The 21,993-nt window shown below is 36.7% G+C and overlaps 1 protein-coding gene across 4 annotated transcripts in view; it reads right to left on the bottom strand.

Moving 5' to 3' along the window:
- The window catches only part of adam12b (ADAM metallopeptidase domain 12b), a 112,504-nt gene that overhangs the window by 38,622 nt on the left and 51,889 nt on the right, over positions 1 to 21,993 (bottom strand). For 2 of the 4 annotated variants that reach the window (XM_081394041.1, XM_081394040.1), the window contains exons 4-11: positions 21,741 to 21,819; positions 18,398 to 18,474; positions 15,617 to 15,803; positions 14,291 to 14,356; positions 13,265 to 13,336; positions 12,822 to 12,991; positions 12,334 to 12,418; positions 5,920 to 6,068 (exon numbers count right to left, since the gene is read on the bottom strand). In XM_081394041.1, coding sequence (XP_081250167.1) covers positions 5,920 to 6,068; positions 12,334 to 12,418; positions 12,822 to 12,991; positions 13,265 to 13,336; positions 14,291 to 14,356; positions 15,617 to 15,803; positions 18,398 to 18,474; positions 21,741 to 21,819 — 885 coding nt within the window. Of the gene's footprint in view, positions 1 to 5,919; positions 6,069 to 12,333; positions 12,419 to 12,821; positions 12,992 to 13,264; positions 13,337 to 14,290; positions 14,357 to 15,616; positions 15,804 to 18,397; positions 18,475 to 18,934; positions 19,865 to 21,740; positions 21,820 to 21,993 lie in introns of those variants that run through there. The other 2 variants (XM_081394043.1, XM_081394042.1) reach the window with 2 other exon arrangements.

Consider the following 21,993-nt stretch of genomic DNA (forward strand, 5'->3'; position numbering starts at 1 on the left):
CCTATACATACAATTACTACGGTTTCCAGCTGAAATGAACACTATGGCAGTAAAACACCAACTTCTACTATTCCTGTTCACACAAAATATGATTACAGGGTGGATTATTGATTTAAAAACTGTTGCTGGCATGGAAATAAGTTATGAAAACAAAACACACCATAGTGCATGATTTGTACTGCAAACTTTTCAACATCTGCATCACATAATTAGCTTCATATGTGTGGATTTCTGATGTAGTAAAGTTGTTCACTTGCAGAGGTCCCGGTTAAAAGTCATGATAAAATAGCTCAAAGACTAGAAGCAAGCTAAAATGGCATGGTTGCTTCAGCAAATGCTTTTTTATCTCACATTTACCTTTTGTTAACATCGATGATACCACAGGCAAGTTTTTCAGATTAGCCTGTGTTGAATCCATTACTTTTAAATTATATTTAAAAACATTATCATTCCTTTTGCACACTTAGGCTACTTTATACACACACACACACACACACACACACATAGTAGTCATCTGAATTAACCTGCCTGGACTGTTTCTAAGTGGTGAGCTGCAATTCAAAGTCATTTGTATCTAGACTTTTTTTCGAAACCCCATTCTGAGTTTGACCTATTAGAGCTGTTATGTTATCAGCGATTGGTGGGGAATGAGAAAATTAATGTCTGTTTAATCAGCCTCCTCCGGCGACGCAAACTGATACGAAGTCGGGCTCTATTGTGCTGCCTGTTATTTAGAAGATAACACCGCCGCTTGGGATTCGGTGTGCGGCCACCACAATAAAAGGTGAAACCGTTACCCATTAAGCGATAGCATCTTTCCAAAAGGCCATCTGACATGCTTGATATTATGGCTAAACGTTCTTCTCTCATTTGCTCTGTAGAGAAGATACAGGCCGAGATTGTGTGAGGTAAGCACTGTCTAAAGAAGTCGAATCACAATGTTTAACACACTGCTGATAGCCTTCTACCTCAAGCTAAGATATATGCTGTGTTTGTTCTTTGGTGCCTTTGTAGAGTAAGTTAGTCCACCTTGGTAACGTCCCTGACAGCCATTTCCAGTTCCTGTCTAACTGAATGGGGAAACACAATAACAAAAGTTTTACTTTATAGGAATTTATTCATTGCAAAGAAGGAGATTAGCTCTTTAAACTAAAACTTGACTTGCTTTTCTTACAGCCGCCATATTCATCATTCAGCATGGCAATTTTCTCCATTCATTTTCAAACTAGTGCCTTATTTCTTCCTTGTTTGGCACGCATGTTAGCTATTGTATTTGGCTGAAAAACATTAAGAAGCCGACAATAACTTCGTGTTTATGCTTCAGCATGAATTGAAGCAGATCTACGGTAGTTCTTAATTTCTATTTTTGTCCTTCCATCTTTCTTTGTTTTGTCTGTTTGTCATGTCTGTCAGACCATCTTATTCAGTCTCATTTGCAATTGTCTTTCTGGTGAGTTTCCAGCTCTGAATCTCCCAGACTGTATGTTATTGTTCATTCGACGCTGCAGCTAGGACACTGGGGCTGAGAGCTCACAAAAACTGTCAAAAAGAGAGAGAGAGAGAGAGATAGAGAGAGAGAGAGAGAGAGAGAGAGAGAGAGAGAGAGAGAGAGAGAGAGAGAGAGAGAGAGAGAGAGAGAGAGAGAGAGAGAGAGAGAGAGAGAGAGAGAGAGAGAGAGAGAGAGAGAGAGAGAGAGAGAGAGACTGCATGCATGATCATGAATTTCTCATGTTTGAACTTTAAAATAGATCCTTGCAGAGTTAGATCAGCGCAACAAATCCAGCAACAGCAGGAAAAGGGTTTTGAGGAACTGAATAAATCAGAGCCAGAATGTGTGCTTTGTTAAGGCCAACTTACAGAAGGTTTATTTAGCCAGTGAAAACAGCATTGAGACAAAGGATCAAACACATGGAAAAAATGAAAACTGAGAAAGTATTTTTTTTTCTATCTGAATCGGTGTGCGTCTGAAAATAATAGTTTTCTTAAATAGTATTTATCTCTTAAAATGATCTAATCCTTAAAATAGACCTTTAAGCATATTTAGATTTTTTTGTTTCCACATAATAGCTTAAATTAAGTTTGAGGTTAATAGTTTTTAAACTACTATATTAAGTCTTTTTAAGCATAAACTAAATGTACATTTATGCATTTAGCATAAATTCAGTGAGAATTATTTTTAAAACAAGAAAAAATTTACTTTGCCAATGGGATCAAATATATTAAGCTAACTAATCAATACATACTGGTCCAAAAATTTGAGGTCAGTAAAAAAAAAATAATCTCTTATGCTTGACTAAGGTTGCATTTATTTGATCAAAAATACAGTAAAACAGTAATATTGTGAAATATTTTATAATTTAAAATAACTGTTTTCTATTTTAAAAATGTTATTTATTCCTGTGATGGCAAAGGAGCCATTACTCCAGTCTTCAGTGTCACATGATCCTTCAGAAATCATTCTAATATAATGATTTGCTAAATGAATGAATTTTTCTTATTATTATAAATGTTGAAAACTGTTGAACTGTTTTTTTTTTTTTTTTTTTGGGAACACTGATACATTTTTTCAGAATTCTTTGATGAATAGAAAGTTCAAAAGAACAGCATTTATTTGAATTAGAAGTATTTTGAACATTATAAATATCTTTACTTTTGATCAAAATAATTTTATGAACAAAATGTTGTCTATGCATGTGTGTTTTGTGTCTTTGTGTGTCCGTGAGTATCGGCCTTTAGGGTTGAATAAACTAAGGAAGCCTGTGTTTCTCACATGGGAAGTAAAAAATAGGCCAGCATTTTCCTGACTCTGCAATAGTACACAGCTTCTCTGATACAACAAATTCATGTGAACTGCCACTAAAACAATACCAGTCCAAGCTGTGGAGGCACTGGCACAGCTGTCTTTTTTAATTGTTGTTTCTTTTTATTTGGTGTGTGTGTCTTGTATCTATATTGGGCCACGAGTCCGGAATAAAGTTGAATTGAAATTGAATTGAAATTGAATTGAAATACAAAACAAACGCTTTGACTTACAAACCCTACATGAACCTATAAAAAGTGGACGCCGATATGGAAGTAAAATAATGTCAAATGTTTTTGAAATAAAACAGCCTGCTGAATTGCACTACTTGAAAAAAAAACATGCTTGCATTTTAATGCATTGTATTTTTAGGGCTTGCATTTTTATGGGCTGAAATTCAACATGGTTGAATATTTAAGCTGTGAATATTTCAATTAAAAACATTTCAAACACATTTTCATTATTAAAAATTCAATAATCCATATTCACCTTTCATATTTCACTTCCAAAATATTCAAACTGTTTAAAAATACAATCTAAAATATTCAACAGGGAATTTTCGGTCCATTTTATTTCGCTTTGCAAATTCGCTTCCACAAATTCAGTGGTTCAAATTCGACAGTAAATTCAACATTGACATCCAGGAACGGCAGGAAAAGCAGTAGATTGCCGAGCATACTCTCCATCTGCTGTTAGTCAACCTCACCAGCAGGAGGTGCAAAACGTCAACAACACGCACTTTTGCATTTTTAAACAATTTGAATATTTTGGAAGTGAAATATGAAAGGTGAATATGGATTATTGAATTTTTAATAATGAAAATGTGTTTGAAATGTTTTTAATTGAAATATTCACAGCTTAAATATTCAACCATGTTGAATTTCAACCCATAAAAATGCAAGCCCTAAAAATACAATGCATTAAATGGTTAATGCAATGCCTATTTTTTTCAAGTAGTGCAATTCAACAGGCTTTTTTTATTTCAAAAACATTTGACATTATTTTACTTCCATAGGCCGAACTCTAAACCGTGACCTCAAAACCCTGAATGACGCTGCACTGAACGATGTGTGAGGGGTTATTTTGAAAGGTGGGGACAAGCTTTGGCACTCCAGCGTTCTTTTAAAAGCACCTTCTTTTTACAGAAGCGCCACGTCTTTTTAAGTATTCATCCATTACGCTGCTGAAGAATTTGGAGCTATGAATATTTAAAGTAAAAAAAGTAAAAATGATGTCAACCTCTCCTCGTAACCTGCAGCTAAAATAGACGACAAAAACCACCTCTCGTGAATCCCTCCCTCCCCTGAGGTAGCTTTAAAAAGCCCAGAGAGGTTTCTTCACAACATGTTGTCTTGTTGTCATATGAACACATAATGGGAGAATAGGGTTGTGCTGTTTGTTATGGCCGTGATCCAGGGTCGAGCAGCAGTCCAACAAAAATATCCCCACTATGAGATAAGACATGCACAGCAGAGAGATTGAAAAACAGTCACAGCTGAGAGCGGACAAGATGATTTCTAGTGACTGACAAGCAATATTTCAGAAACAGCAAACTGCAACTTAGTTTAGACCGAAGGCTGAAAAAAGCCTGTCTGGAATATCTCAAAAACACTAGAAATTAATGTGTGTCTCACACACATTGTGTATTATTTTAAACAGAATTATGAGGTACTGGCTCAATTCACATCTAACAAAAAAACTTCCCCATAGTATACACTTCTGTTAAAAATTTGTTTTTAAAAAGACAGTAGAGATATTTATAATGTTACAAAATATTTGTATGTAAAACGAAAACTGTTTCTATTCATCAAAGAATCCTGAAAAAAATGTATCATGGTTTCTATTCACTAACAGTTTTCAACATTTATAATAATAGGACATGTTTCTTGAGCATTAAACCAGCATAATAGAATGATTTCTGAAGGATCATGTGACACTAAAGACTGGAGTAAATTCAGCTTTGCCATCACAGGAAGAAATTACATTTTAAAAACAGTTACTTTAAATTGTAATAGTATTTCACATTTTTACTGTTTTTACAGTAGTTTTGACATACATCTTACAGACCGCAATTTTTTGAACGGTAGTGTAAGTGTAACAACGCATACGAGTGGTTCAATTATACCAAAAGGTTATTACTGGTTAGCATGGTCCCCCTTGCTGGTAGATGTGAGACATAATAAATAGCATATTTGAATAAGTTGTTTTGTATAGTAAAATTAAATTAAATTTTTCATTACAGTGAAAAAAAAGTGTGAAAAGGACTTTAATGTCACATCTCACTCATTGCCATCAGCCAATCAGTGTTGTCCTGCTGTCATTGCCATTGCCCTGTCATTCCAAATTGATTAGTCACATGACATTTATGTCTCAAGTGATTGGCTGGAAACAACCTGGCCACAGAACTGAGCACCCAAGGATGGCAGATTTCACATTCGGCCCATTCCAGTACTCCAGTACTACATCTAAAAACCCCATCCCAACTGACTCTCTGGTCCATCGTCTGATAAGGCAAACTGCTGTAAGTGTAAGGAGAGAAATTTCCCATGAGCCAGCCTCACCTTATCAACCTGGTGTTTACCCATGTTCGAAACCAGTCACATGCTGAAAACCATTACCGGCAAGCGTGTTATCACGAGAAGCCAGACGACGACTGAATGTCTGAAATCCAGAAATGAATGTCTGGACAAAGCAAGCCTTCCACCTATCTCCAAGTTTTTGAGTTTCAATCCGAGACAAGCCTCACATCAGTGATGATGTATGGGTATTTAGTGCAAATTCGTCACTGAGACACGGCTAATTAACCCCTGGTCAATAAGATGCAGGTAAACGGCTGATTATTCTCTTGTGTACATGAGTGATGAGAGCTTGATTTGCCCGTTCCCCTAGATAATGGGGCTCGTTGGAGACTAATTGAGATGTAGAGAGACGCGTCTGCGGTGCATTTGTACATCACATCCAGACAGGTTACTCCACTCAGGAGTACAAGAGGAGATTATTAAAGATTTGTTAGATCTTGATCTGTTCAAACATTCCTATTTACTCACAGTGGTTTGTCAAGTGGCAAAACCTGCTTTGGATAACTCTGTAATCAACATGTTTCTTAAGCACATACTCACCCTGTAGAGGGGGTCATGATGCACCCGCCACGATCTACAGTCATCCTACAGCCGCATCCTCGCTCCGGTGTGTCGTGGTTCATTCCAAAGTTATGGCCCAACTCATGGGCCAAAGTCACAGCTGCTCCCAATGGATTGTCCGAGTGATCCTATAGGAAACAACACAATGTCATAACATATCTCAAACCAGTTTGTGCTGTATTTATCTGTGTACTGTCTTGATGTATATTACTTTGTACATTGTAAACTGCCATTGAAAGAGAGGGGGGGATGGGGGATCAAAATCAAAATAATGTTTGATTAATCTCTTCTTCAAAATAAATATTTCGTTGCGAAATCTGTGTGGGGAAATCTTTCGCTCTCAAGAAAAAATTCCAGATTGCATAGATTTCTATTGAAATGCATGGATTTTGCCCATAAAAATAATGGGAAAACGAGGAATGAAGGAGGGATTGGAGCCATGTCTAGGGACCAGAATATCAGGACAACACGGAACACCCTAGAGACCACTCAGAACATCTTAGCAACTGCAAAAATAAAGTAAGGCTGTCAGATATGCACTTTTATAAAATACAAATGTGCTAGAAAAATGAACAGTGCCAAAGTTCAAAGTTCATGTTTATTCAATGCTTACAAGTGTACCACAATTATAATGTTCAAATAATCTTCATGTCGGGTCTTTCTTCATACAAGACTGAAGAAAAAAAGAAAACCTGTAATAGCTGATTAATAATATATGACACGTGAAAGGACCAGCAGACAGCTGTTATTATGTCTAGATGGGCTGTAGAAGCTCCTGTGAATTTTGATAATTTCTCTTTCAAACTCACTCTTTTAAAATCTATTTCAACCTTGCCATAAAACACACATATAATCATCACTGCTCTTATTCTCCTTCTTCTGTTCTTCTGCTCTCTTCATCATCTGTTCAAAGAGAACAAAGCAGAGCTTCAGCGCTATCCATTTCAGCTGAGGCGAAGAAAACCTCCCTTCTGCCTCACGAACGTGACCTGGTTACCAGCGAACCACCTCTTATAACCCAGAAACAGATTTTTTTCCCTCTTAGATTAGCTGCCATCTTTTCACACAACTATACCCTGACTGCCTTTTTTCCATTTCACTGTACATCAAAATGCCATTTCCCGCCTTGATTACAGGGCAAGGAACATGACAGGCTCATCTTAGCTTTCAGTGCCAACGGGTGATATTTCTTTGCCTCATTTCATTTATTCAAGATCTATAGGGTGCCACTGATGACCGTATATATTTTGAGTATGACTGACTTGCCTCTCTCTGAGCATAATTGCAGACTAATACAGTGGTTAATGCCGTGGGAAATCCAGACTTAACTATTCCAAGAAGCCACTACCAAGCTGCCACATTGAGAACGTGGTGCCTTTATAGTGGTAACAGCCATATTTAAGTGCTCTTGTGCTTCTGTCAAGTTAGTTCCAGATTTTGATATCAAAGAAATCCCCAACTTTTGGATTCCTAAAATTATGAAAGAAGTGCCCATTATGGTTTGTCCAAAGGTCATATTGTTTCACTCAAATCTTCTTAGACAATTTGTGAGTTAACGCACAGGGTTTTGAAGACCTTTTAAGCGGATCAGTCTTACAACATGGTACACGATAGTTTAATTCACTGCAGGATTCATTTTTAGTCTCTGTTTGCCATATGTTAGTGCATGGGGGAGTGACGCACATATGAAAACAAGACTCCGAAACCACAGAAATACATCAGTCAGTGTACAGTGTGTCTTTTCCTAAATCAAACCTCTTTTCTTCTTCTTTTTCATGTCCCCTCTGTCTCTCTCATTCTCTTTCTCTCTTTAATGGATATGTTGATTTTATGAAGTAACTTGAAGGAATACTCTTCCAAAAAATGAAAATTCTGTCATCTTTTACTCACCCTCATGCCACAGAACACAAACAGAGAAATTTGGCAGAATGTTCATGCAGCTGTTTTTCATACAACTGAAGTAAAAAGTAATAAATGAACAGAAAACAGAACTACAGAAATGATGGTGCTTTACATACAGCCCCTGGTGACCCTTTCACATTCATTGTATGGAAAAGGAACAAGATGATCATCTTACCTAACATCTATTTTTTTTTTTTTTTTTTTGTGGCAGAAGAACACAGCAATGAAGGGTGAGTAATTGATGACAGCATTTTCATCTTTGGGTGAACTGTCCCTTTAAGAACTTAATGGAAATCATTAATCATTCGGCACCAAAATAGTTTGTAACTCAGACCTATGGCTAATGACTTCATCTCTGTGAGGCCCTGTTTAAGAGAGCCAGTTTGTTATAGTGGCATGGATGATAGATCTAGACTAATAAAAATGTAAATGTGTGTTATTTAGTCATACAGCAGCAAAGCAGCAATAAATGGCTGCATAAGTAGTTATGCATTGACTGACAGGCAGCCTCTGGGTGGTTAAGAGAAAGTAGACTAAACTTGCATGACCTTATAAAGCTGAAATGCATATGGATTAATTAGACTAATTTTCACACTAAAGGTACGATGTGCTAAAAGATCATGCACTACAAGAACATAAACAGCCTTAACAGTTGCATTAAACTGCACATGTCCAAAGTTTGGAAACATTACATTTTTTTTAAATGTTTTTGAAGAAGTCTCTTGCTCATCAAGGCTGCATTTATTTGATTTAAAAAAATACAGTAATATTGCAAAATATTATTACAAATTAAAATAACTGTTTTCTGTTTGAATATATTTTGTAATGTATTTTATTCCTGTGATGAAAAAGCTGTTATTAAAGAATTTAATATAAATATTTTGTAACATTATAAATGTCTTTACTGTCACTTCAATCTAATGTATCTTTGATGAATAAAAGTATTAATTTATCTAATCTGACCACAAATGTTTGAAATAGTGTCATTGTTTCCACAAAAATGTTAAGCAGCAAAAAAACGGTTTTCAACATTGATAATAATAACAAATGTTTCTTGAACATCAAATAAAATTTCTGAGGGATCATGTGACATTGAAGACTGGAGTAATGATGCTGAAAATTCAGCTTTATTCACAGGAATAAATTACATTTTAAAGGTCCCGTTCTATGCCCCTTTTCACAAGATGTAAAATAAGTCTCTGATGTCCCCAGAGTGTGTATGTGAAGTTTGAGCTCAAAATACCCAACAGATAATTTTTTACAGCATGTTTAAATTGACATTTTTTGGGGCTCAGAAAAACGAGCCGTTTCAGTATGTCCCCTTTAAATGCAAATGAGGTGCTGCTGGACGACACAGGGGGCGGAGCTTCATGAGCTCGCGCTCAGTCTGTCAGGACAAATTCATCTCACGGAATGATGATAATATCAGAAACTCTCAGTAACGGCGTTCATTTCGAGTCGGACAATAATGCCTACAGAGTCAGATTGCTGTATAGAGATGAAACAGGTATGGTTTAGTAGTTTAATTACGGTTATTATAACGTATTTGTCATCTGCTTGTAGGCTATGTATCCATTATTTATTAATAATAGACTACAAGTCTGCTGTCTGAATGATGATCAAACATGTACTGATGAGTTTAATAAAGTTTATTGTACATCACACAAAAGATGAAGCGTCAGTTTTACTTCAGAAAATCACCGTAAGAGCTGAGTAAACACAGTAGGCTAAGTTATAAGAAGTGTGCAAGTAACGTTAGCCAGTAGAGTTGAGGGAGCATTCCTGTGGGCGGAGGTTAGTCAAGAAACGGTTCTGGTGATGTCACTAATGCAGGATGTAGAGGGGTGTAGTCCAATCGAGCCGCTTTTTGTAGTCAACTTCTGTTAAATAAAATATCTCGCTTGGCATTGAACTTTGAGCTTTATAATTTTACAGATATTATTTATGCTCTAACAGCAACATTACACACTAACTAAAGTTTGAAACATGGAATCGCATGCAACGGGACCTTTAAAATCTATATTCACAGTTCTTTGAAATTGTAATAATATTTCACAATATTACTGTTCTACTTTATTTTTGGTGAAATAAAAGCAGCCTTGGTAAGCATAAGAGACTTCTTTTTTATTTTTTTTTATAAAAAATGTAATGTTTCCAAACTTTTGATAGTTGACTGTATATTCTTTCAATATCCATTAAAGGGATGGTTCACCCAAAAATGAAAATTAGCCCATGATTTACTCACCCTCAAGTCATATTACATTCTTCTTTCAGACGAATGCAATCAGAGTTATATTAAAAATGACCTGGCTCTTCCAAACTTTATAATGGCAGTGAATGGCTGTTTCTGTTTTGAGATCCATAAAAGTGCATCCATCCATCATAAAAGTGCTCCAAACGGCGCTGGGGGATAGCTTCCGGCCAAACGGCCATACGCAGTCTACTTACACCTAAAGCGCAACTTATGCAAATTGTGACGTCAGAAGTAACGTAGTGCTTCGTGGCGTAGCGTAAATATCAGCAGTACGTTGCATTACTCGCATAAGTTGCGCTGTAGACTTAAGTGGAATCCGTATGTTCATTTGGTCGGAAGCTAGTTATTTTACTTTACAAAGCCTTTATAAAGGCTTTTTTAAGGCTGGGTTTGTAGGGAATTACAAACCTGCGCACATATATTCAAACGCGCATACTGAACTCGTAATACGCATGTGCACGCCATCAGCATTCTCACAGGTTTCGCGTTTAAAGTCTGTGTAGAGTTTCCTGTTAAAACAGTGTCGTTTTAGCAGCCCATAAGTAACTAATGATCGTTGCGACGGAAGTGAATCAATCAAATTAACTTTAGCTGGAAAATAACTTTATTCACGACCTGTTATAAAGCCAAAACAATCTCTGTTACTTTAAATTCTTCTAATTCTATCCTTGTATCTCTGTAAAGCCGCTTTTGAACAATCTACTTTGTTTAAAGCGCTATATAAACGAAGATGATTTGACTTGACAGTGTCATCTTAAAAAGTGTTACATATTGATATTTTTCTTACACAAATGCATCGCTTCGCTTCGGAAGGCCTTTATTAACCCCCTGGAGCCGTGAGGAGCACTTTTATGATGGATGGATGCAATTTTATGGACTTCAAAACAGAAACGGCCATTCACTGCCATTATAAAGTTTGGAAGAGCCAGGTCATTTTTTAATATAACTCCGATTGTATTCATCTGAAAGAAGAATGTCATATACACCTAGGATGACTTGAGGGTGAGTAAATCAAGGGCTAATTTTCATTTTTGGGTGAACTATCCCTTTAAGGCAGTGATAATATGTTTAGCATATCATTGGTAGTTTTACTGCAAAGCACCGGCCCTTCAAGAGAAAACACACCTAAAGAGCAGGAATGGGTTAAAGGAGTGGAGGGTCTTTCCAGGAGATCATGAATAAACAAACAAACATGATAAAAAGACAGAGGGATTTAGTAGTCTTCTTTTGAGTCACTACACCTTTGCTTCCTCTATCTAACAGGCAGTCTAACCTGCCAAGGCAAAAACCATGAAAAAGTGAATGACTCTTAAAAAAAAAAAAGGAGCGAGGTGGTGAAAACAGTAGTACTGATGACTGGTGGGTGCTGGGCAAACAACCAAGATCAGTGTCTATTGATCAGTTGAAAAATTCTGAAATTAAAAACAAACAAAATTTAATATATCTGGGCTGCGTGGGATACAACCTATACCATAAAGGAATGGTTCACCCTAAAATGAAACGAATGCGCCATTCTAAGCACATATGACTTTCTTTCTGGAACACACACACACACACACACACACACACACACACACACACACACACACACACACACACACACACACACACACACAAAAACCTACAGGATCATTGCAAGGAATGGGACTGAGGCTTTCAAGCCTCAAAAGTCCTAAAGCATTTTTAAGCTTACAGGCCCATTCACACCGAGAACGATAACTATAAAGATCACTATAATGATCACTATTAGTGTCCACACCAGAGGACAATATCGTTCTGTTTATTTTCAGTTATGTCGTCTAGCGCTGTTAATGCTCAAGCTCTTTAAAGCAGGATGGATTCTGATTGGCTGTCAATGTTCTTATAGTTCATCGGCTGCAAAAATCGTTCTGAAAGTGATTCCAACAGTAGTTTCTTTATACTGTTATCATTACAGTTATGGTGTGGTGCTGTTCTTTTATATTTAGAACAATATATAGAACTAAATCTTTAGAATTATTATAGTTATCGTCTTTGGTTTGAACGGGCCTCTAGTCCCCATGGGAAAAAGTATGCACCAGGTTTTGAACGACGTGAGGGTGAACGGCATAATAACAGAATTTTAATTTTGGGGTGAACACTCCCTTTAAATTTCAGTGGGTTTAAATTATGAAAGTTTAAAACAGCAGGGTGGTTGTGCAGCTCAGTGTGAATGTGCTAATTATGGGACACAGAGTGTGTAACGATTGATTTCTCACCATGACAATGCCTCCTGACTGCTCAGCGGTACACATACTCATGATGGGAGCCATGCCTATTGTGGTGCCCTGGAAGTACACCCCACTGCCATAAGAGAATGAAAATGAGATTAAATGTATAAGCCAAATAATAAGACTAAGACTAATACATAGGCTACGTTTAGAATAAAATTGTGCCATGCTACGGCACTTGCTGAATTAATCATGCAGAGATATTGTAACAAATGTAGCATACTACTGTATGATAATGCTTTCCTTTTTTAGATAATAGCCTGACTTGGTTATGTACTGCTTCCCCTTTAACCTGATTTGGGTATGCAGTTTTTTCAGGATTCTCTGATTAATAGAATATTTTACATAGAAATCTATATAAATGTACATTATAAATGTCTTTACTGTCTTTTTTAACATTTTAATGCATCCTAGATGAAAGGTATTCATTTCTTTAAAAAATAATATAACAGTACATATGCACAAGTTGTTAGTACCTAATAAGTTGGGCGTTATCATGTGGCCGCTGCGGCAACAGTTTAAGTTTTCTCCAGTCCAAAAATTCATGCAAGGTTGTGAATGGGTCTTGGGTAACTGCACACTTATCGGCATCACTCCACACCTCCAGTCCCACCAGAGCTACACGAATGTTTAGTACTCTGTAAAACTGAGAGAACACATAATATCAAACTCTCTATTCCTTCATGAACTTGGCCCCTTACATCTACTGACAAAGAAATTCATAAATCCATCCATATATCTGTTTGGACATCAGTCAACTTATAACCTAAAAATAATCATCTTTCTTTCAAAAGGGGGCTCATTTAAAAGCTTGTCCTTTACCTCAGCAGTTCTACATTCATCTCTGACAATCAGGCCTCTATTTTAGACTTCTAATCAAGGGTTCCTATTCATTTGGGTGAAGAATGGCATTTAATACCTTGTCCACGTAATTGGCGATCTCAGCAAGTCTTTGCTTAACCTTCTCCACATCTTTTCCTTGTTTCTGGAACTGAAGACGGAAAGAAAAGAAAAAGTTAAGATGAGATAAATACTGCAACGAGTATAAAATGGCAGTCTAGATGGATTTTTTTGAACAATGCAGGACCTCCTGACTGGCAATATCTTCATCTGTCATTTGTGAGGACATAATCAGAAGTGTTTAATGGCACACTCTTAAGAGCACTCGAAAGTGACCATAATGGCAGGGTAGAGGTGGCACTGAACAATAGCAATCAAAGTAAAAAAAAAAAAAAAAGTGTGACAGGTAGCCATTTTTGGATCAGATGTAAAACTAAATAAACTAAATTAATATAAGGGATAAAAAGCATTTTTATGCAAATAGTTTTACACGAGAATTGAATTAGCAGGGAGAGAATGAAAAACACAATCCCTCTGTATCTCTCTCTCATACGCACACACACACACGCACGCACGCACGTGCGCACGCGCGCACACACACACACACACACACACACACACACACACACACACACACACACACACACACACACACACACACACACACACTTTTTAATATACAGACATCTGTGCTGATAACAGTTTCCTTTTCCCACATCCAATGTTCACTTTATACACAACACTTCCTGTTTCCTGTCTGATCATTTGGGAGCATTGCCCTACTTCCTGTCAGGTCCCACCCTCTATATGACCTGCTTTTGGTCTGGCCTACTAAGGTGAAACAAAGAACCGAAACTTTACCGTAACCCAAATACTTCACAATACAATTGGGTATGACTGCACATTTCCCTTGATTTTTCTTTCTTGATGAATCTAATATTAAAGAACTTAGAGTACACTGTGAAAAACAGTTTGATTGAGCGTGTAAAAACACAAAGTATTGTAATATCAATGACTGACACTACACAAAAAATTACTTTTTAACTTTTATAACTTTTTTAAGCACCACAATATCTGTCAAACCTGTGTTTCTTTGTTGTCCTACCTCTCTGTTGTCCGCTACAATAATGAGCTCCACATATTTGGTGGTCTTCTGAACATCCCGTTTATGCTGCCAAACAGAAAAGAGCACATCTTACTGTGTGATCAACCCTTCATTACAAACAAAAGTCACCAGAGGGTCCACCAGAGCGTAGTGACTGGATTCATCCCATTGACTGGATTCATCCCAGTGACTTTGAATCTGTTCACCAAATAACATTCAGATTCGTTAACTAAATCATTCAGTGACCCATTCTGCAGGTTATACCAGGTTTTGTGTGTGTGTGTGTGTGTGTGTGTGTGTGTGTGTGTGTGTGTGTTATAAGCAACTTCATTAAAAGCCACCTGAAACTATTCATATTTTTATTCAAATTTGTGCATACAATACAAAAAAAAAAAGCCCTTTAGCTAGTAACTTTTTTTGTTTAATCCATCTGAAGTGGTCCAATGGAGGATGCTTGACCATTTTGAGTGACTACCTCTATGTACTGATATTGCAAAACCACCAGATTATTTGCCTAGGTAAATTATTAATTTACCATATTAAAACAAAATTAGGGCCGAGATTCAAATCCTTCCCACTGTAAACTGACATAAAGTAGGATCTTTGAGTGATCTTTCTTGACCATTATATTTGGATTTGAAATGTGATATTCTGACGGCCCGCCCCAGTAACGGGATTTCAACCAAGGAAATCAGTTGAAAAACGCCAAACCGCGTTCCAGGGTTGAACACCAAAAAAAGCTGATGTCTGAAACAACAAGAGACACCTCTGAAATGTCCCTTTAACCTTCTTGTAACCTTTTTTGGTTGTTTATAACTTAGACTAGCAGTTCAGTAGTCACCATGGTGACAATATCAAGAGTCTTCATCTCCTTTTGACTTTTTTCTTGTCAAATGGACAATGAAAGAGTTTATAATCTTTAGATGTGTCTGCAAACATCAGCACTTATTATACATGGATATCATCAGTTTGCCATTATGTCGAGTGATAACAGCATCTTTTATCTGCTGCTATCCTTCTGAATCGATACAATGACGTCTGAACATCTTATTTAGATAGCTCTGTTGAGATAAGAACATCTTCAATGTCAAGACTTTTATGTAGGGATCTTCTGTTATCCTTTGATGTCTCGCTGAGCTTTCTAATCTTGTTTTAGCATGCATGGGAAGTGAGGGCAACCACAATCCCCACATCTGCATTAACAAAGACATCACATGCTGAATGATGCATGTTAATTCATCCTCAAGACAAAAAGTGACACTCTCTAAACAAAACATTGTCATAATAGTTGCTACATTGACAGTTGCTGACGGATCGCATTCGTACCCTCGTGCTGAATGATTGTGGCAGTCCTCCAGCGGTTGCATGGCTGACAGTCGATATGTTGTGTCCGTGTCCACAGGTTCCGGAGGGGAAGTGTAGGTGATGTCCTTCATAAATCACATGGGTGTCGTTTGCTGGCTCAAAAGCTGGCTCCACCATCAGCGTTTTATTTTCAAGTAAGATAAACCCTCTGTGAATTGAATGAAGATAAGAACCATTTTAAATAGTGCTTACTGATGCAAAACATACAAAAACTTATTGGCAAGCTAACAGGCAACTTTTTTGTGGTACTTGCTAAGACTAGCATCCCTACGATTTCTCAAACTTAGTAGTGAAGTGTTTTGTTTAGTGAAAATTTGGTGTACAAGATTTGTGATACAGACAAGAATTAATCTCAAATTTTGCAGCTTGTTGATGTGTTATTTTTAAAGTGATCAGCGGCCAGATTTACAAAACATTCTTCAGAATAAAATCAATTAACTGCAATTTTTCTTCTTATTTTCTAACAAGAATAGCAATGAGAATTAAGTTTTATTATCTTATCTAAATTAAGAATGTTCTTATCTTAAGCTTGTTCTAAAAGACGAAACTCTTTTAGATTGTTCTAAAGACAACAATTTGAAAAATCCTGATAAGAATGGGTTTTATTTCCAAATAACTGTGTGGATTTTTTTGTTTTTGTTCACACAGGAGAACTCCTCATGAAAAAATCTCGACTAATTCACAACAAATGCGTCCACATTAATTTGTTCTTAATTTTGTTGTAATGTTAATGAATTTGGAGTATTCTAGAAGAATAACCGTGTGCCCGAGGGTAGTCATTTGCATAAAACACCCAAACAATCTCCATTTAAGGGCTTTCAGCCTTTTCACAACCTTTCATCACTCTTAGCAAACATAGGATGCTCACGATTAAGAGCGTGGACGTGCAGCAAGATCCTTGAGCAAAGCCAAGTGTCTCATCCTTAAAACCAGTGAACAATAAACACCTTTTATACCCAGATTACAGACCTATACTGTGTTTAACATTGAGTTGATCAGCGAGTCTTCAGCAAGAAAAGAAAAAAAAATCTCAGCCTGATCCATATTAAGGGACCAATTTCATTAGCAGTGAGATCATTTGACATGGGTCAGTAAGCAACCACCTAGCAATAACCTTATAACTAGAACACCATAGAAACAGTATGTAGTAACAATCTCCTACTAACCAACCATAGCACCATTGCATTGTGTCGTTGGACAAGCATCACATAGATTTCTTCAGAACAAAAATGCAATTAATCTGTACGGTATAACTTTCAGGTCATTTTATTGAGGTCAGGAAACTTTATTCTCTAAGTCCCGCATGCAGTGTAAAACAAAAAAGATGATGTAAAAGTGAGAAATAATGAAGTCCATTTACAGTAGTACTGCAGTGACATAGCTAAATAATATGAACTCTGATTGAGATCAGATAATCTAATTCTAATGTAATTATATTTTTATCAATATAATATCATTGTAAAATTAAAAGCAGATGACCCTCCACCATCTAATAAGCTCTACAGTCAATACATTTGATTATAATAAATCCAATTGGTTGTCTTTGTTCTATTGGGAAATGGGTGGATATGGATTTTTCTGCAGAATGATACTGGATTGTATTAAATTTTATTTCTCCAACCCGTTCTGTGACCAATAACTCGCTACTCATCAGAAAGCGAAATGCCTGCGTTTTTTTAAATGTGTGGATTTACATTTGTGACAAAACTGATATCCTTAATAATATGGCCATGGGTGTAAAAAATAAATTTCGAAAGATATCATTGAGAGATAATTGAATATGAAGGGAGTATATACTGTATAAGAGCCACAGTGCCGCAGAATTAGGTTGCGAGATGAAGAGTGAGTTTTCACTTTGCAATATAATAACGAGATATAACAGATGAAAATCTGGAGCCATACTGATGGTTCAAAACGGTGCTTTCAGAAGGAATGATAATTTAAATGATGTCTGATGATACCCTCTTTGCAATTTAAGCTGCTAATATGAAACCCGAAAGTACTGAACAGAGACAATTCAAAAGGATTGCAATTTGATCTACAGTATTGCATATTTTAACATTTTCAGATGTAAAAAGTTCCATCTCACTCCCCCACACCAATGAGGATAAAAAGCCACAAACATATTTATCTCTGCCTTGATTCACAGCAACCTTCTGTGTTCAGATATGGCCTTGATATCTGCCTACCTGAAGTGATCATGAAGATAAAGTAAAGACTTTCAGAAGAAGTGTTTGGTAATTACATGCAGAAGACCTTGGGAACTTTGGTTTGCTTCAATCAAAGCACTGGGTTCATCTTTAGCCACCTTTTCTGTTGTAAAAGACGTGCTTCTCAGAAATTTACTGTAGCCAAATGCTCCTTCTAATTACATTTAACGGCATAGCTGAAGTTTTTCATGACATATTAAATGCTTTCAGTCCCTTTGTGTGCTTATCTTCAGGACAATGAAGCATGGGATGATACTAAAGCTTTTATTGATGTTTAATCTCACGGTTTTATAGTCTCTAAATGAACCTTTACATAGGAAGAGTTGTGAAGTCCACTGGAAACAATATCAAGGCAATCAATGTTTGACAACTAAAGGTTCATAATAGCTTTCCACACTGAAGCACACATGCTTTAAACTACTTGTTTAAGGAGTTCTAATGACTTTGAAAGTTAGAACTCAGTATGGTTGAAATTACTGCCTTTTGTACATAATGGGATACAGGGATAATACGGTGGTGATTCTGTGCTTACCGGATACCAGAGCATGTACTAAGGCTGACATCAGAGTGGGCGTATCCTTGGACTTCACCATGGTAATAGCAATTAATCTGCATAAAGAAAAGGAAAAACCTTTTAAAATATAGTTTAAAATACATGTGCCAAGTTCTTACTCTTTGTCTCCATGATGGTTTCATATGGTTTAGGTAAACCTTTTATTCATTTCATGAAATTTTTTAATTTAATTACTAAAATATCCAACCCGATCTCACGTGGCTAATTCGTACGAATTCATTCGACCTCACTTTGATCAATCTTACATATTTTACGAGTTGCCCAATTCGTTTGAATTTGTACGAATGACCCACCCCTGACCCCGCCCCTAAACCTACCCATCACGTGGGTTTAGTTAGACAAATCGTATTCGTACGAGGTCGTACGAATTAGCCAACTTTTAATCACTCGTACGAATTCATACGAATTGGTCGTGAGATAGAGTTGAAAATATCATGTGGTTCTATTCAACACTACAATGTATTTTACAATTAAATAACCTTGTCTTGAACTAACCTTGATAGACTTATTGATCTTGATAGACACAGTCATGAGGGTCTGCAGGAGTCCTCTCTATGTCATTTCCTGTTTTATGGTCTTTTCTGCATCTTTCTGCATGTTAGTCTTGGCTTTTTCATCATTATGATATAGGACAGTTGTATAACCCTGAGATTTTTTATTTTTTTATTTTATGCTCGAAAAGACATCAAAATACATCAAAATACATTTTAAATCAGAAATGATATTCAGCATAGAAGTCACTCTATGTATGAATTGCATTTTCTATGTATTTTTGAATAAATCAATCCATATAATAAATAAATCACAAACATATTGTCACTGACCCAACAGTCAGCTGTGTAACTCAAAAACTTGAATTTTGGCTTACAACTCAAGTTAAAATGGGGTTATTTCCAAAACCAATTAGCCATAAAATAGGATCATTGACTTACTTCCCGTAACTGAGATCCCGTTCAGGTGCAAGATAATGTTGGTCCAATGGGATAATGTAGCATATCGCCACGTAGCAAAAGTCATATTTAAGCAGCTGTCTGCCGATGGAAATCACACATTGCGGTGCCAGTAAGAGCAGCGTCTGCTCTGGTCTATTTTACAGGGAAACTATTCTCCCCTGTTATGGCTGGCACAAGCCCCCAAAGACCTTTCATGTGGAAATACCAATTGGTAGCCACAGGCTGGACCGGCTAACTGCCATCAATCACACAAATGTTCACACATACTCATGCGCACACACACACACACACACACACACACACACACACACACACACACACACACACACACACACACACACACACACACACACACACACACACACACACACACACACACACACACACACACACACACACACACACACACACACACACACACACACAAAACTACTCAAAAACACACCACTCTGTCAAAAGCAATCAACGCTTGATGGCACAAATCCTTCACATCAAAACATTCTTGTGGCTAGCATTTCCACATCTTTAAGCTTAACCAGACCAAGCATAGCAGAGAACTTACCAGAAACAGCCATAGATGGAGGATATCTAAACAGTTAGAGCTAAAAATGACGACCCACTAGCTAATGGCCGTTTTAAATAATACACTAGGCCAGCAAAGTGAAGTCTGAGACTTATATTAGTAAAAGAAGGTCATTATTCTTTCATAATGTCCTGATTTTAAGGATCACCAGAGAAAATACTAAACTGCTTTTTCTAGACATCTGCCTTGGATGACAGATCACACATGTATATGCAGAGAAATTAACTTTTTAGACTGTTTTAGTTGGAATTTTCATACTTCAATATAATACTTGAACAGTTCTTAGAAATTCAACCTAAATCGTTTAATAATCTAACTGTCACTTTTTGATTCAAAGCACAGGTTCTGACTAAAGGAGTCTCTCATTGTTATTCATTTTCCCCACGATCCTTGGGTTCTGTTTATTTGGATACGATTTTCCATTTTAAAAAATAAGATTGTCAATCAAGAATCTTATTGCCACTCGCACCAAAGCCTTGTCAAATGGGTTTTTACCTATTTCTGATGAGCTAATCTTTTAGAAAAGCTTGATATTTTTTTAGTCCTCCTCAGCTTTGAAGACAAAAGATTGTTCATGGTTATTTGGACAGGCTTAAACGATTATAAATAAGAGCTAAATATGCCCAGCAGGAATAATATAGTCAAGCCTACACATGTGTTATTGGGAAGAGGGGGGTGGTAACATGTTGTCAAAGCTGTCAGTTGCGGTTCTTAGCACTAGTCTAATTATAAAAGTACAAAAGACCCAGTAGACAATTTAAATCAGGCCTGACAATAATGTCAACATGCTATCCTTGTGTCAACATCACATCACAGCAGGATTAATCAGCTTTCTGTCAAGACGGCCACTGGTGGACCAGCCAGTGCAGTTTAACTTCTGAAGATTCTTAAGCATTACATAATAATAATATAGGAATGGTTCAGCCAAAATTAAAATTCATAATTTTTTTCATCCTCATATCTTTCCTAAACTTTCTTTCTTCCTTGGAACACAAAATTAGTTTTATAGTTGAATGTCCAAGCTGCTCTTTTCCATTCAATGAAAGTTAATGGTGACCATGGCTATCAAGAAAGATTTTCAGTAAAAATTACTTTTTCAGTCTCTTCCTTTTTGTTCCAGTTTCAGTCTGTTCTTCACATAAAGCGATTGGTCACACTTTAGATTAGGGTCAAATTCTCACTATTAACTACGACTTTTGCCTCAATAAACTCTTAATTACTGCTTATTAATAGTTGGTAAGGTAGTTGTTAGGTTTAGGTTTTGGAAAGGAATTGGGTAGCATTAGGAATGTAGTAATAAGGTCATGCAGAATAAGCTTTTAATATGTGCTTTATAAGTAATAATAAACAGACAATATCCTAGTAATATGCATGCTAATAAGCAATAGTGAGAATTGGACCCTAAACTAAAGTTTTACCAAGCTATTGTATGACTTCCGAAGACTTAGATAGTGCTTAAGTATTATGGACCACTTTTGTGAAACGTTTTCAATACTTTATTGTCTGTGATAACCTTGACAGTCTTTAGTCCACATCCTCTTTCACTGTATAGAAAAGACGAAACGCCTCTTTTTTTTTGCTCTGCAGAGCAAAGAAAGTCATAGAAACTTGAAAGACATTGAAAGAAAACATTTTTGTGTGAAGTAACCCAGAAAAGTAGATGCAAATTTATTACAGTTGATCTGATTGATTGAGCCAACAAGTAAAAGCCAGTCCAATATCTTCCTGGGATGTGTGTGTGCCGAATGATAAATGTTTGACGTACCGTAGAGTTGTGAGTGCTCTTAACAGTTTGTCCATCTTCCCTGTAATATGTCTCGGTATAATGACTGGCAAACAGGCCGCTAGAAGAGAAAAAAACAAACAAACACACACACACACACACACACACACACACACACACACACACACACGCACGCACACGCACACACACGCACACGCACACACACGCACACACACACACACACACACACACAAAATCTATTCAGCATTGCATCAGCATCTTCTTCTCCCCTAAA

Source organism: Scardinius erythrophthalmus (genome assembly GCF_964197995.2).
Source record: "Scardinius erythrophthalmus genome assembly, chromosome: 19".
NCBI classification, from domain to species: domain Eukaryota; kingdom Metazoa; phylum Chordata; class Actinopteri; order Cypriniformes; family Leuciscidae; genus Scardinius; species Scardinius erythrophthalmus.